Source organism: Helianthus annuus, chromosome 11, assembly GCF_002127325.2.
Source record: "Helianthus annuus cultivar XRQ/B chromosome 11, HanXRQr2.0-SUNRISE, whole genome shotgun sequence".
Classification (NCBI taxonomy): domain Eukaryota; kingdom Viridiplantae; phylum Streptophyta; class Magnoliopsida; order Asterales; family Asteraceae; genus Helianthus; species Helianthus annuus.
This window is the reverse complement of record NC_035443.2, coordinates 135,474,023-135,490,043: the sequence shown is the minus strand read 5'-3', so window position 1 is coordinate 135,490,043 and position 16,021 is coordinate 135,474,023. Positions and strand designations below refer to the sequence as shown.

Sequence of the window (16,021 nt, the reverse complement as noted above, 5' to 3'; positions counted from 1 at the left end):
CTTTGCATTTTAGGGGGAACATGTGTGCTTCTCTCCCAGGGCATACAAAACATAGGTTATTGGCGGCAGCTCGCCATATTTAACATATAAAAAAACTTTATATGTTAAATTTGGCGGACTGCCGCCAATAACCTGTGTCTTGTATGCCCTGTGGAGAGATCCACCCATTTTCCCCCTAAAAAACATAGAAAACATTTGCTTGAGTTGTTGGACCGAGCGAATAACTGTGCATAAACTATTGGTCGAGCGAGACATTTGTTCAGGTATCCTTATTTCATGATAAAATGATTATGAATAGCTGTGCATAAACTAATCGCAAGTTTGTTTGGTATATGCAGGGTAATAGGGAACAGAGGTTGAACCTGTGGTTTGACGCAACAAAGAACTTCCGTACTTACTCTATTCTATGACTACTGCAGTGACACCGGTCGGCTTGAATCGAGCCCAAATCAGTTTTCTGGATTTGAAATGATAGCCATTCAAGTTTATAATAAAAAGCAATCATGCTGTAGTGAACTACTTTTAAAAAAAAACAGATGTATGTATGTATGCATGTTCTGATTATATATTAGAAACCACCTACATATTTCTGATGCTTGAATGGGAACGACTATTGGACCAACAAAAACAAGATAATTTCATATTTATGATGCTAGCTACCAATATGTATTCATAATTGATTATCTTGTATACACTTGTACGAAGTGTCATGCACAGCAAAAGGTAAAGTTATTCTTTGTGTGCATTGCCACTCAAGTTCATTGTTTGGGTCAACTAACGGGTCAAAATAGGCTTTCGAACTCTAAAAATGGATCTTCGGAATCAGTTAGTTGTAGCAAGAAAATGGTTGGTTGGGTTATGTGGTTAACTTTACTAGATATGCCATCACTTCATCTGTTATAAAACACAATATTGACCCATCGGTTGGCAGGTTTCAAATCTTGACTTGACCTTTAGAGCATATGTATTGGTAAATATCTGCCAACGTGCAGTAAGTAATCAGACAGCGTTACCTTTTCAACACTTAACATTTTAATGTTGTTTTTGTAGTTATGTTTAATACAAGTATAAATAGTTGGACAAAGGAGTGTTGTTGTGTTGGTCCAAACCGACATGTTATAGGTTGTATTTTTTTTTAATAAAGATGGTCACTTTATTATATTCGGCAATGTATATGATTTGAATTACACTTTTTTTTAGATTATATTCGGCAATGTATATGATTTATAATCATTAACTTATGAGTTTTTAAGAGATTACAATTTAAATTACATAAGGTACTAATAGATCCTACTTGACCCGGATTACATCTCTAAACAATGAAACCCTAAAATCTTGAGCCATTTTTCTCTCTAAATTCACTTGCTACAATTTATCGCGCCATATTGAAATCGAAGAACAACAAACCTATAGGTGATAAACTAACGGTAAACGAGTATCCTATTGTAAATCGTCACTCCCGCCAAACCTATAGGTGATAAACTAACGGTAAACGAGTATTCTATTGTAAATCGTCACTCCCGCCGCATCGCGTGGGTAAATGGCTAATATATATATATATATATATATACACTAGTCCCGTACCCGCGCGATGCGGCGACGACGACTTTTTGCAAGGGGGAGCGACACATCGCATTGTGATACTCGTTTTCGGTAGTTTTCTTATTCATATGATGTTTTATTGTGGCATCATTGTGAACCGTTTGCATTGTTCGGTTGTTTAGATTATTATCCTCAATCGACATGGAGGTTATCGATTAGTCTATTTTATTAGCCAATCCGTTTTCGGTTATAGATTTGGTTTATTCAATTAGATTGACAACTTTTGGTTTGATTCATCCAAATTCCCGATGCAACGGAAAACACAACACTTGTTTATATTCGCTAAATTTAGAAGGTCATTATTTGAAGTTTACATTCTTTTTTTTAACGGCAAACGACATTATATTCATCACCAATTATATACAATATTTGGTAAGTAAGATACCAGACCAATACATTATACATGAACTCCCACAATTTCTCCTACTACTAACTGGTGTATTATAATCATCACCAATTATATACAACATTTGAAGTTTACATTCTTCTCATCTGGATAGTTGATGACAAACTACATTAGCAATCGAGTTAGGTATCGGTTTACTATGCAAGGTTGTGTAGATAAATATGATACTTATTGTAACTTTTTATAGCCTCTAATCACCAGTTATATCATATCCTTTAAATCTCAAACTTCCCTTTGGATTGTCAATTAATAATACCTGTCACATCTTTTTATATATTTTTCGTTTCTTTGACGATGTTTAAAAGGTTATTTACGTTTGTAAATCAAACATTACAGTTTACCGTCATTAAAAAATTAAAAGCGACAAATGATAGGGAAGAGTTTTAGGATACTAATTATTACTTGTAATAAAGCAAATTAGTATACTATTAAAACCCGTTATATTTTTTAAGTAGTGAACCAGTTGTAACAATTTAAAGATATGTGATTTGGTTTAAGCATTAAGTATCATATGAGTCTTTAAACAATTTATAGATATGTGATTTGGTTTAACCATTAAGTTTCAGATGAGTCTTTAAACAATTTAAAATATGTGGTTTAACCATGAAGTATCAGATGAGGCACAAAAGATATCTACAATGAAATAGATAAACTGGTCATTGAGCAAGCTGGCCGAGCAAGCCTTAGCTCAAGCAGGTGGTCGAAAATAAAGTCATCTCGAGCTAAGAAGTTAAATTTAAATAAGCCATTTGTTATTTTGCAAGACACAAAATAAAAGGGTTAGACATGGCAAAAGGGTCAAAAGGTCAGGAATTCAATAAACTTGTGGGGTTTTTTTCTAAGCAGTTCCTCGTATATATTTATTTGATGTCGTACCGATGTGGGATAATCTTAGTTTCTCCACTTCAATCTAAAGCATCTACTGGGAAAAGATGAAGCTAGTTTCATGAAGAGCATCCACGAATTTCTAAACATACTTTTTATTGATGGCTTACACTTTCTGTATCTAAAGTTCAACTTTTACAAATGAAAAACAATTCATATTCGATTTTTTTTTACTGCAGTGCAACTCTTAAACATCCAGCCCAGTTCATCTTTTACAATTCAACTGTAAAATATACAAATCAAGTACAACAATTCATCTTCTACAAAATCCAATTTCGTCTTTCTATAAAGTAGGAACCCTGCGATTGCTGCGCCGCGCTCGCTACTTCAGACATCCGCATGCTGCAGTCGGACTCTTGTTGGAATACCAATGTTGTCCATTGTGGAAGAGAAAGAGGCCTGCCATTGTTTAGCTTTGACCTTTTGGTTCATGTACAATGTATGTGTATTGACGTTTGTGTTGTATGTGTATGTGTCAGTGAATCTGCATGCTATATGGTTTGTAGTGTCACAAGTGTAAAGAAGAAGAATAGATCCCATGTTAGGTGATTGAAACATGTTGCTGAAGCTGCAAAAACAGTGAAAAATAACATTAGAATTCACCAAATTACAAAATAACAAAATCTGTATCCCAAATTAATCCATTTTGAAATGACTTAGTTAAGAGTCTAGAAAAAAGCCTTCATGTTCATACAAGTCATGTTTAAATAAAAATGATGGACCCTTGAACCCCAAAATAGAACCTTTTGTTAAACATTTTAAAGATTTGCAGTTGCACTTTTTTAATACCGTTTCCATTTCTAATAGAAGAATATAAATAAAAAAAATCTAGAAAATATTATATACAAATAAAAACACATAGACCAAGGTCTCTAAAGAGAAAAAAGAACATTTTTAACTAATACCTAGCTTTAAACAGAACTAAAAAGCAAACCTATGGCTAATGGGTGTGGGGCTTGTCCCCGGGACGGCGAGCCACGTCGAGGGCCAGCTACACCGCCACCTCCTGCCGCGCCGCGTCATCTTCGTCCTCCCCAAGCCGTGCTCGACGTCCCTCACTTCTTTATCCAACACACAAATATACATATATACATATAGCCAACAACAAAGACAAGAGTAACAAGTCAAAATTATAGCCATTGTATTTTAAACCCATTGTATAATGTATAACAACAAAGAAAAGGGTTCCAAGTCAAAATTATAGCCAACACCAATTACAGAGCTTATTAGTCACACTTATGACTAAACAAAAACACTCAGATATGAACAAAATCAGTAAGTTTGGAATTTAAAGGAACCCTACTCTTTATCTTACTCCAGCACAATAATACTCGAGCTCGAGCTCACATTTTTAGCTCGAATAAGAAATCGAGTCAACTTGAGCCAATTTTTTTAGAAATCGAGCTAACTTGGATCCGTTTTGCAAAAGACCCTTATCGAAATGAGATGACTAAAGCCCTACTTTGCAGATGGATCCGGTTATGACGCAAACGGAAATGACAACAAAAACGACTACCAAATCTATTAGATGGAGAGATTGACAGCAAAAACGACTACCAAATCTATTAGATTGAGAACGGAAATGACAGCAAAAACTTGGATCCGATTATGACGCAAACGGAAATGACAGCAAAAATGAAGATCTGTATAAAAAAATGTACAAAATACAAAATACCACTCATCAATCCATCAACCAAATCAACCCATTTTTGTTCCTGCACTTCAATCTCTATACCTTGCAAATTACATTTACACCCCTGAAATTTCAACAATTTACAGTTTCTACATAACTTTAAAAGGATAACGACTTACCAGCCCAATGCTTCTTCTTTAGGAAGATTTCGATTATACAATGGAAGCTCAAATAGAAAGCAGCTTTGACCCAAGACGGCAAGCTTCCATTGAGGCAGTGGAATCCGAGGACTGAAAACACAAAAAATGCACAATATTTCTAATTTTTTTAAAAAAATATCAGAAAACAATTTCTTTAGTATTTCGAAGTGAAAGATATCATTACTGAACCTTGTAGTCTTTTTATAGTGTCGGTATCCCGCCACGTTTCCATACTTTTTATCTCCAGACTCCTGATTTCATGTTCTAACAGATTTGATTAACCAATGTATGAATGATAACAATATTAAACTATATATAACAAATATTTATAAAACAAAAAAAAAACCGAACCTCGATCAATGGTATCCCGCTAATAAAAAGAAGCAATAATTGAGATGCCAATAGACCACATAATCCACCCGATTATGTCTCATGCTTCAATATCGGGATCTGAGTCACTCGCATTGACAATTGTCACAGGTAGACTTACTGTCCAAAGTCCAAACCCTTATAGCCTGCCATAAAAACAATTATTGTTAGTTAATTAATTACAATACTGGGAAACATGAACTAGTTTTGCAGGAAATTACATTTATTATATAAACTCTATGAAGTTAATAATAATATAACCTGAAAAATCCAGAAAACAGCCAATTTGCCAAAATTACTACGCATTTCGTCGAAACGTCGATCTTCACCCCAATTCAAGATTCTACAAGAAATGTGAAAGAATAAAACTATAAGGATGAAAGTTAAAGAGTAGTTATACGATGTTTAACTATATAACTGCATCCATAATGCATCAGTAGAAACAATCCAAGGCGAAGACCCCATACTACTACAAGGAAACTCAAAACCACCTGAAATGCACAATAATAATATGAATATACATAGGGTGAATAAGCATGTACCCATCTCCGCCTTGATAGCTTCCATACCCAACCTCTCGGTTCCCATGTCTGCCCCAAACACTACTTTTTCTTTAAGGGCATCAAATTGTTCCTTACAGCCTCTATTTCCTGTTGAATGGCAAAGAAATAAAACTCAATATTTTAAATTATATAATCCAAAATCTAAACTGTTTTGGTTGAATAAATCTTTGTGGAATGACTTATGAAAGATTTTGGACAATTAATCAAAAACAAACTATGACATTAATGAAGTGGATTTTCATTAGAAATTACGACTTTACTACAAATTAGAACCTCGTGCGAAAATGACGATACAGCTAGAATTATGGAAATTAGGGTTACACCACCAGCTTACCCGCTATAATAATCCCTTGGCAAGTAAATGTCCTTTAAAGGACCAAAGTGTCCAAATGGCCTCCGAAGATCCTCAGGCCTGCATTAAAAAGCACATCAGATGTCATTAACACTTGTAGCTACGCTAAGAAAAGCAAACCCAAATTCAATGTAAAAAAATTATTAACGTATCCATGAAGAGATCAGCACAGTACTAATATCCACATGTATAAAAAGACACCAAATAAAGTAAAAAAATAATAAAAAAAACTATTTAATACTTCCAAGTTGTTGGAAAATTAAAAAAATCTGAGAAATGAATCAAATTCAAAGCCTCACCCAATACCCATCAAGAGATATAATGTCAAAATTGTCACAATATATTATTAAATCAATACAATGCACAAAATGAACTAAGATTCCGAACCAAAAGACTTGTTGGGAGATCTCGTCCAAGACTACCACCACCGTAGCGTCATTCCTGGTCACTCCAAATAAGACTTTCCGCCTCTCACACCCCACAGCCCCAACAACCTCATGGAATCTACATACATTCCCTAAATTACGCACACGCAAAATCAATCTATCAAAAAAAAATTAACAGAAAAGTTCGTACAATGTTCAAAAAGCCAAAAATAAAAACCTCAAACAATATCAAAATCAATTTGTAAAACACAAAGTCCAGAACAAAAGCACTACCTTCGAGCCCTGTTTCTTAACCAGGTTGTATCCACTCCAATTGATGGATATGTTCCGCCTGCAACTGCTCCGACCCGTAATCTATCGTACATCTCAATTAATTGGGTTTTCAACCTCCAATTTACAAGTATAAGAATGTTTGCTGGAACAAAAATAGAATGTTTGGTGGAACAAAAATAAGAAGTTATAGGATAAACTTGTTCTCACCTTGAAGAAAGATGGTTCAATAGCTGCCAATGGATCTAATTGTAAACAATAAACGGCATCCATGTTCCCAACAATGATAGTTTAGATGATGAAGATGATACCTGCACCGGTGGTTCAGCCTCCGATGGCTTTATCTTCGCCGAAACCCTAGTCTCCTCCACCAGAGCTCGGGTGTCGGAACCACTGCATTACAACCGGTAGTGGTCACAATGATTACAGAAAATTGTAATAACGAAAGATTTTCAAGATTCCTAGAACAAAGGTTGCAGACCTTCAACGATCTTGTCATGAAACGGCATCTGATGAGAGATCTGGCATGATGTTCTTGAGTCGTAGAGCGAGAGAGAGAGAGAAGATCTGGAGTTTTGTGACATCTGAGTTATGAGAGAGAAGGAATGGGAAAGGTGGATCCGTGTGAACACAAAAACAGCCGTCAGATTATGATCCGTGTGAAAAAGTGAAAGAAAATGGACGGCTCTTGATGGATCCGGGTGAAGGGTAAAAGTATTGTGTTTCTTTATGCCTTAAGACTTGTACATTGTGCATTGAGGGTGTTTTCAACACATTGCCGAATTACCATTCTGTCCTTCCTATATCCTTATTAAAGTAGTATATATATATATATATATATATATACATATTTATATATATAGGGTCGGGATTTAGAGGAAACGGTAGAAAGTGTGAGAACGGAGAGAACGCTTATCAATCGTCCGATCAAAACAATCTATCGACTAGATTGGCGCGGTGGCATTTTCGTAAATAACATCAATTTTATTACGTGGACGCACTTCAATAAGGGTAAAAGCGTCTTTTTACTACTCCAAACAAAACGCCATCTCATGAAAATGAAACGCCAAAACAAAAAACACACAGCATTCTACTAAAACGCCATTAGAAATAAAACGCCAAATTTAAATTATAGTAAATCCCACCTAAAAAAACCGCCAAAAAAATCCTATATATACAACAACTCAGACCTTCAATTAAAAAACACAAACAAAAACCCCAAATGCCATATTTAATATATACCAATCGACTGATAAACGCCAGAAAACCCAAAAATCAAATATATTGCTGTCAATAAAGTGTAGTTGTATGGTGTGGACAACATTGACAGTTATATTTCTTAACTGAGGATTAACAATGTTATCCAACACCATACAGCAACACTTTTGTCACACCCCGACCACGTAAAACAACAAAACGTGGCGGAAACGTCGGGGAGTGTTGTAACAGAATCATTGTTTCACAACCATGGATTAAACAAATTTCGTTTAATTGAATTAAATGAGTTATAATGTTAACAACAAAGAAACATAACATAATTAACTAGTCTTGCATCTTTTAATGTCACTAAGGCCTCGTCCATTCCTATGTGAGCATACACCAATATCATCATCAAATATCATCAACTATTGTACCTTAAACACATGTGAAAATACGTCAGCATAAAAATGCCGGCGAGTACATAGGTTTTATGTGAGTGTCAGATTCATGGCTCGTTTTACATATTGCAATGCTTATTTAAAAACAAGCCTTATTTTGAAAAGTATTAGCATTGCGACATAATTAACCAACTCAAATCAAGTTGATTATAATTTATAAAAATCTCGTAGCCATGATTCTTAACTCCAAAACATTTGTTTAATTAAACCCAAAATGGAAATCGTTTTTGAAATAAAAACTCGAATAGTATATATATATATATATATATATTGTTAGAAAAACCATGTAATATAACTTTGTTTTGATAACAATTTCCCAAGTAATCTAGATAACGCAACGATATATAATGTATTAAAAGCACTTATATATAGGAAGTACCAGCGGCGTATCCATCATGCTTTTAACACATTACACCCGCCCCGTTACCTAATCACTTCCCTAACCCAACGGTTCAAACAGATTTCAAACGGTTCATGTCAATCAAATGGTTACAAACGGTTCAATTAGACAAGTAGTCACAAACGGTTCACATAATCAAACGGTTACAAATGGTTCACATAATCCAATGGTTACAAACAGTTCACATAGTCAAATGATCACGAACGGTTCACATAGTCAAACGGTTACAACGGTTCAAAATGTAAGACAATGTGTCCATATGCTGGATGAGCATATGCGACAAAATGTAGTGTAAAACAATGTACTAAGTATGCGCTAAATGAATATACATAGCATAAAAAAACATAATGAAATCATGTACAAATAGTGTACTAATGAAAATAGCAAGTATATGATATGAAAACATGAAAACCTGAAAGTAACAAGTAGGCACATGTGTTTCACCCCAAAACGTTTGAAAAACAGTAAAAGAGGGGTCTATGTACTCACTTGAGAGTGCTTAGAAGTCTTGAACAACTACCAAGCAAGCTAGAGGGATCACGGAAATCAAACAACACCTAATATAGGTAACTACATTAATATCCGGACCTAAATTGGAAGATCGAATAGTATATAGTATGAGGTTTCGTAAACCAAATGAGTATTGGAACTCATATGATATGGTCTAACAAAGCCTACATACTAAAATGAAACCTAATCTAAGTGCTTACGACCCATTACGGCCCGTTTAGGTAGCTTACGCTACTTTAACGCGTCGTTTGCGTAAAACGCATTCGGACCGCCTAACTAGTCCTATGACAAGTAACATATGCCTTAACAAGTCTAATAATGTTTCCTAATCAGTTTAGATTTAACGCGTCGTTTGCGTAAAACGCATTCGGACCGCCTAACTAGTCCTATGACAAGTAACATATGCCTTAACAAGTCTAATAATGTTTCCTAATCAGTTTAGATGTCAAAATTACGTTACATATGCTTAAAATGAATTTTGGCGTAAAAAGGGCATTTTGGTAATTTACCTAAGGCATATATACTACCTATCATATAACTAACTAAACGTCGTGACCATAAGGTATTACCTCGGAAGGTTATTCCCTATACAACTATGGTCACCTAATGTGTTTGGTCGGATCCTAAAGATCGACCAAACGGGTCGGGTTCGAAAGTATAAGCGGTTGTTTAGACCGCTTACCGTACGACCCTACATAAGCACTAAACCTAAAGTGACGAGCTAAACATGTTAAAACATGCTTAACGAGGTTTGAAAACAGGTTTGGTATCAAAACAAACGGTTTTGATACCTAAAAGTAGTTTGGTTACAAAATACGCAAGAATACGCATTTTGGCCGAAACTACGACTCGCCACTATGCTTAGATAACGTGGTAATCAGTAGGTATAGTCACAAGAGACTAAAACCATCGTGATTATGCTCACGTTATGAAGTTCAAACGAGCTTCATGTTGACCATAAGCTGGTCAAAGCAGAAAGTCAAACACAGTTTGACTTTCACACGAAAAAAGAACGAAAGAGGACTTACAAAAGGTCCAAGAACGGAAGTTTGACCCAATTATTCTCAGGTATGAAGTGAAAGCACTTCAACTTAGAGAGCAATCAGATCAAGGTGTGAAGAATGAAAATGAGGGAGGTGGGTATTTATAGGTTTTGCACAACCGTTAAGATCGTTCATCCTAAAACGAGCTTCGATCTCATCCTTACACATGTGCCCATGGTTTTGTGAAACCATGGGAGCCCATAGTTTCATTAAAACCATGTGAAAATGAGGGGAATAGCTGGAACAAGCTGGAATTTAGATTTTTCATTTTGGTCCCTTCCTAAGATAACTATCGCAGATTGTCAATTTTGGTCCCTGAATGTGCAAAACATGGTTTTTGATGCATTTTTGACACGTTTAAGCCCCGTTAATCCCATTTCAAGGCTCTAAAATGAAGCTAAAGTATAGGGAACATGAAACATGATCAAAAATATCTCGGATGTCGGTTCGTTTGGTCATACGGTTGCGTTGTTCGGTTAATTACAACGAAACACGAACGAATGCGAAAAACGATCCAAGTTACGCGACGAATGGAATTTTATCATGCCAATCACTAAAATAAAATATTTTAATGATTAAATAAAGTTTTGGATGTCCGGATGTAATCAGAACGTAAGATATGCGTGAAAATGCAAACTTATTTGCTTTTTAACGCTTTTAGTCCCTGAATGACCAAAAAGTTTATTTTAGCCCACTGAACCCCTCAAAGCCTATTTCTAAGCTATGTAAAAGATATTTAGGGTGTGTTGAACTTATGATCATGTTCCAGAGGGTCTGTTACAGTACAAATTGACATACTTTCGCAGTTTGTCGAATTTAGTCCCTGTAAGCGAACAAAACTTGATTTCGGCATACCAAACCTTCCAAAACTTATTTCTAAGTTATGTAAGGTTTATTTAAGGTATGTTAAGCCTATGTCACTATTCCAGAGTGTTTGTTGCATTAAATTGGTTATATTTACGCATCAGATCGCGTATAACCTTCAAGAAAGCGATTTAAAGCCTGAAATCGAACAAGAATTGATATGTGCAAACGATACACACATTTATACAAATCCCAAGTATGAAACACAATATATCATTGGTTTGGTATCTGTTTGATGGTCACAGTGACTCAGGTGTCACAGTCTCCCCTACTTTAGGAAATTTCGTCCCGAAATTTATTCGTAGGAGTCTGTCTGTGACTGTGTGTCAAATAACCGCCAGAGATATGCAAGGAATAATCCTGTCATCTCCTTAACAGACATTCTTCAGAAATGAAAATGAACGGACGAAGTCATTTTTCTCAACGAGTATTCTTCAGAAGCGGAAATGAAGGAATAAACAAACGGAGATTCATTTCCTCAATGGACAATCTTCAGAAACGAAAATGAATAGACGGAGTCATTTTCAATGGGTGCTTCATCAGAAACGGAAATGAAAAGGATAATTAAACGGATATTCATTTCCTCAACGGACAATCTTCAGAAACGAAAATGAATAGACAGAGTCATTTTCAATGGGTGCTTCATCAGAAACGGAAATGAAAAGGATAATGGATATTCATTTCCTCAACGGACAATCTTCATAAACGAAAATGAACAGACGGAATCATTTTCAACGGTTGCTTCCTTAGAAACGGAAATGAAAAGGATAAACAAAATTCATTTCCTCAACGGACAATCTTCAGAAATGAAAATGAATAGACGAAGTCATTTTCAACGGTTGCTTCCTCAGAAACAGAAATGAAAAGGGTTAGCTCTAGGCACATGACAAAACTTGCTGTGATTTCTGTGCACTAAATTCCATAATTATATATGCATCCATAATTACGTAATTCCTTGCACAGTCTGCACAGTTTGTTTTGTAATGTTTATGGAAAGAAAATCAGATTTGTGATGATGGTGACTAGACTACCATAGGGTCCTTTTAATTAGATAGATAAATGATCTCTTTAATTAGACCGCCAAGAAGTCTTTTCAGCTATATCATCACGTGATATTCCTAACCAGATTTTTGGATCAATCTGTTTAACTAGGTCACTCAAGGGGTCTAATTATGGAATAGTACTGTATAATCCAAGGGTCTTAACTATTACGTAGAAACCCATTAAGGATTTAAGGTAGTACCTTTGGATATCCCACTATGAATCTCTTATACGAAGATATGGAAGATTCTACGAGGTTTTGGATAACAAAAATTTTAGATCACACAAAAACATAAAAAAGAACACATAAGCACATAATCACATAATTGTTTTCTTGGTTATTAATTGTTATCTTGTTATAGATTGTTATAAACTTGACGTCAATTTGAACGTGGGTATTTCAAGGCATACCAGGAACCCAATCGATGGACTTTAACGTCCTGAAGCATCTATCTGAAAGATAGGATGATCTTCCAAAAATTCGATTTTTTATTACAAGGAATCATCACATTAGAATTAAGGTATACAACAATTAAGGACTTGCGGAAATACCCTTAGGTGTCCTATCAAGGATTTGGGTATTCGCCCAAAGTTGTAACTTGCGCCTTGTACTTCGTTTTCCTTGGAGGAAACGGGTACTTAGGATTTTCGTGGAAAACATAAGAGATCATAAAGTGGAAGAAATTTGGAGGTAGTCTGAGTTTTCAAGGAATACGGTTCCTTGGTATTGTAGGGGATAAGTTGTTTATACATGCAACCATATCAATATATATATATTGCTATGTAAAATAAAAGATTTATTTATAAACAACAATTACAACTGTTTCATAGATCTTGACAACAAAAGAAAATAATACATAAAGCTTGATTATTTCTAAACAGTGTTGTCTTCCAATCGGTCAGATGCTCATCCTTGCGCTGGATTTGCATTAGCAAGCTTTGGGCAATTTCTTCGGAAATGGCCCATCTCGCCACAGTTGAAGCAAGAACCTGGTGGAAAGCGACCTTGAGCAGGATTGTTGCCAGCTTGATTTGGTGCAGCTGTAGCTGGGCAAACTCTTGCTGTATGGCCTATGAGTCCACAAGTTTGGCATTTGTGGCACTTTACATTGGCGTGATGATGGAGGCTACATTGGTTGCACAAGGGTGCAGTTCCATTGTAGGGCTTCCTGGCAGGGGGTTGAGCTGGTTGGTTGGGGATGGCTTGATCATTTTGAGCGACCACGGCGAAGTTCTGAGAAGCTTTTCACTTCTTTGACTTCTTAGGGGATCTGGTCTGTTCCTCCTTGGGTTTCGATTCCTCGACCGGTTTCTTGTCACTTTTTCGGAAAAGTTTACCTTTCCTGATCTGGGATTCAGTCAAGGTAGCGGATAGCTCAATGGCCTATCTAACTGTAGTGGGATTACTACCAGTCACAATGTCTTGTACTGAGTCAGGGAGGCCATCAATATACTTTTCGATTGCCTTATCCAAAGGCGTGACCATGCTCGGGCATAACATACTTAACTCCTCATAACGATCCATGTAGGCTCGATGCTCACCACTATCTTGCTTAAGATCGTCAAATTCTCTTTCCAAGGCCCTGCTCTCGTGACGAGGACAGAATTCCTTCATCGTCAGAGCTCGAAGCTCTTCTCATGTTTGAGCCAGTGCTACATCGGCACCCCTATCTCTCATCACACCATTCCACCATGTCAAAGCTCACTTCTCAAAGACACTAGAAGCAAAGTCTACCTTTCGCTCGTTTGGACATTGAACATGTCTGAAGGTGCTCTCTAGACTCTCGAACCATTGTAGAAGTGCAGTCGCTCCTTGAGACCCAGAAAACTTTGAAGGCTTAGCCGAGTTGAATGTCTTGAAGTTGTAGGGGGCATTGTTTTTGTTGAGAGCTTGGTTACATTGAGCAAAGATGTTCGGGATTGCAGCAGTCATTTGCTGCGTAATGACAGCCGCCAGTTCTTCAATAGGTATCTGATTTTCGCGTCGTGGAGGCATTCTAAAAGGGGGAAACAAGAGAGGAAATAAGTGAAATGGCATTGGGTAAGAATAGGATGTTACAAATACCAACCAAATGTATGGGTGATGGTCATTTGTTTGAACCACGAAGCAAATAAACGACACACAAAGGCTGAATCAAAGTAAATAGGTCCTCATGATGTATCGCGAAGACATGCTCGCCTATAAGTGGATACTCACCCCAAGAGTTCCCAGGTAAGAGTGACTGGTCCGATACTGCGGATTTGTATGAACACTCTAGCCTTAGACAGAAAACTCAGGGTACAGGCACCCACCCTTCTAGTTTGCACGTGTTCACATTATTTAGACCCAAACCTTGACGAGAATTTGGAAAACTTTGAAGGTTCAAAACCATATAATAAATCATCCTAGAACGGATGATTAGTTTTCAAAGCAGATTCGAATTTTGTGTTCTTATTGTGGCTGTTGCCTAAAGATAGGCAACGGTATTGTTTTATTGACTAAACGCAAGTAAACTCGCGTTAGGGTCCTAGGAAGGTTATAGTCTAGGTCAAAGCATTACTAATAACCTAATTCCCTATAACCATTGGCTCTGATACCAACTTTTCTGTCACACCCCGACCACGTAAAACAACAAAACGTGGCAGAAACGCCGGGGAGTGTTGTAACAGAATCATTGTTTCACAACCATGGATCAAACAAATTTCGTTTAATTGAATCAAATGAGTTATAATGTCTTAACAACAAAGAAACATAACATAATTAACTAGTCTTGCATCTTTTAATGTCACTAAGGCCTCGTCCATTCCTATGTGAGCATACACAGATATCATCATCAAATATCATCAACTATTGTACCTGAAACACATGTGAAAATACGTCAGCATAAAAATGTCGGCGAGTACATAGGTTCTATGTGAGTGACAGATTCATGGCTCGTTTTACATATTGCAATGCTTATTTAAAAACAAACCTTATTTTGAAAAGTATTCGCATTGCGACATAATTAACCAACTCAAATCAAGTTGATTATAATTTATAAAAATCTCGTAGCCATGATTCTTAACTCCAAAACATTTGTTTAATTAAACCCAAAATGGAAATCGTTTTTGAAATAAAAACTCGAATAGTGTATATATATATATATATATATATATATATATATATAAATATACATATATATTGTTAGAAAAACCATGTAATACAACTTTGTTTTGATAACAATTACCCAAGTAATCTAGATAACGCAACGATATATAATGTATTAAAAGCACTTATATATAGGAAGTACTAGCGGCGTATCCACCATGCTTTTAACACATTACACCCGCCCCGTTGCCGAATCACTTCCCTAACCCAACGGTTCAAACAGATTTCAAACGGTTCATGTCAATCAAATGGTTACAAACGGTTCACATAGACAAGTAGTCACGAACGGTTCACATAATCAAACGGTTACAAATGGTTCACATAATCCAATGGTTACACACAGTTCACATAGTCAAATGATCACAAACGGTTCACATAGTCAAACGGTTACAACGGTTCAAAATGTAAGACAATGTGTCCATATGCTGGATGAGCATATGCGACAAAATGTAATGTAAAACAATGTACTAAGTATGCGCTAAATGAACATACATAGCATAAAAAACATAATGAAATGATGTACTAATAGTGTACTAATGAAAATAGCAACTATATGATATGAAAACATGAAATCCTGAAAGTAACAAGTAGGCACATGTGTTTCACCCCAAAACGTTTGAAAAACAGTAAAAGAGGGGTCTATGTACTCACTTGAGAGTGCTTAGAAGTCTTGAACAACTACCAAGCAAGCTAGAGGGATCACGGAAATCAA

The 16,021-nt window shown here is 36.1% G+C and overlaps 1 protein-coding gene and 1 long non-coding RNA gene across 10 annotated transcripts; one reads left to right on the top strand and one right to left on the bottom strand.

The window, feature by feature from the left end:
- Positions 1–208: 208 nt before the first annotated feature.
- On the top strand, positions 209–533 carry LOC110892020. The gene is made up of 2 exons (XR_002565765.2): positions 209–263; positions 339–533. It is a non-coding gene; the product is annotated as an uncharacterized LOC110892020 (long non-coding RNA).
- Positions 534–3,038: 2,505 nt separating this feature from the next.
- Positions 3,039–7,237, bottom strand: LOC110890285. 9 transcript variants are annotated; one of them, XR_004871189.1, is made up of 11 exons: positions 6,877–7,237; positions 6,670–6,811; positions 6,398–6,527; positions 5,993–6,070; positions 5,638–5,745; positions 5,357–5,438; positions 5,078–5,241; positions 4,916–4,977; positions 4,706–4,816; positions 3,828–3,954; positions 3,039–3,461 (listed from the first exon to the last, which is right to left on the bottom strand). XR_004871189.1 is itself a non-coding variant. In XM_035979240.1 (2 exons), the coding sequence occupies exons 1-2, from the start codon at positions 4,031–4,033 to the stop codon at positions 3,221–3,223; spliced, it is 447 nt and encodes a 148-aa protein (XP_035835133.1). In that variant the 5' UTR covers positions 4,034–4,039; the 3' UTR covers positions 3,039–3,220. The 9 variants fall into 9 exon arrangements, 1 of the variants encoding a protein (XP_035835133.1); XR_004871188.1 differs by having other exon boundaries at positions 6,670–6,783; positions 6,877–7,236; XR_004871190.1 differs by having other exon boundaries at positions 6,670–6,750; positions 6,877–7,236.
- Positions 7,238–16,021: the final 8,784 nt, after the last annotated feature.

Excerpts from the sequence above, each read along its gene's own strand:
- LOC110890285 (XM_035979240.1), bottom strand. The coding sequence starts at position 4,033 with ATGGCTATAATTTTGACTTGTTACTCTTGTCTTTGTTGTTGGCTATAT. Across the intron at positions 3,462-3,827 it reads CCCACACCCATTAGCCATAG|CTTCAGCAACATGTTTCAAT; the intron begins GTTTGCTTTTTA and ends CTGTTTTTGCAG.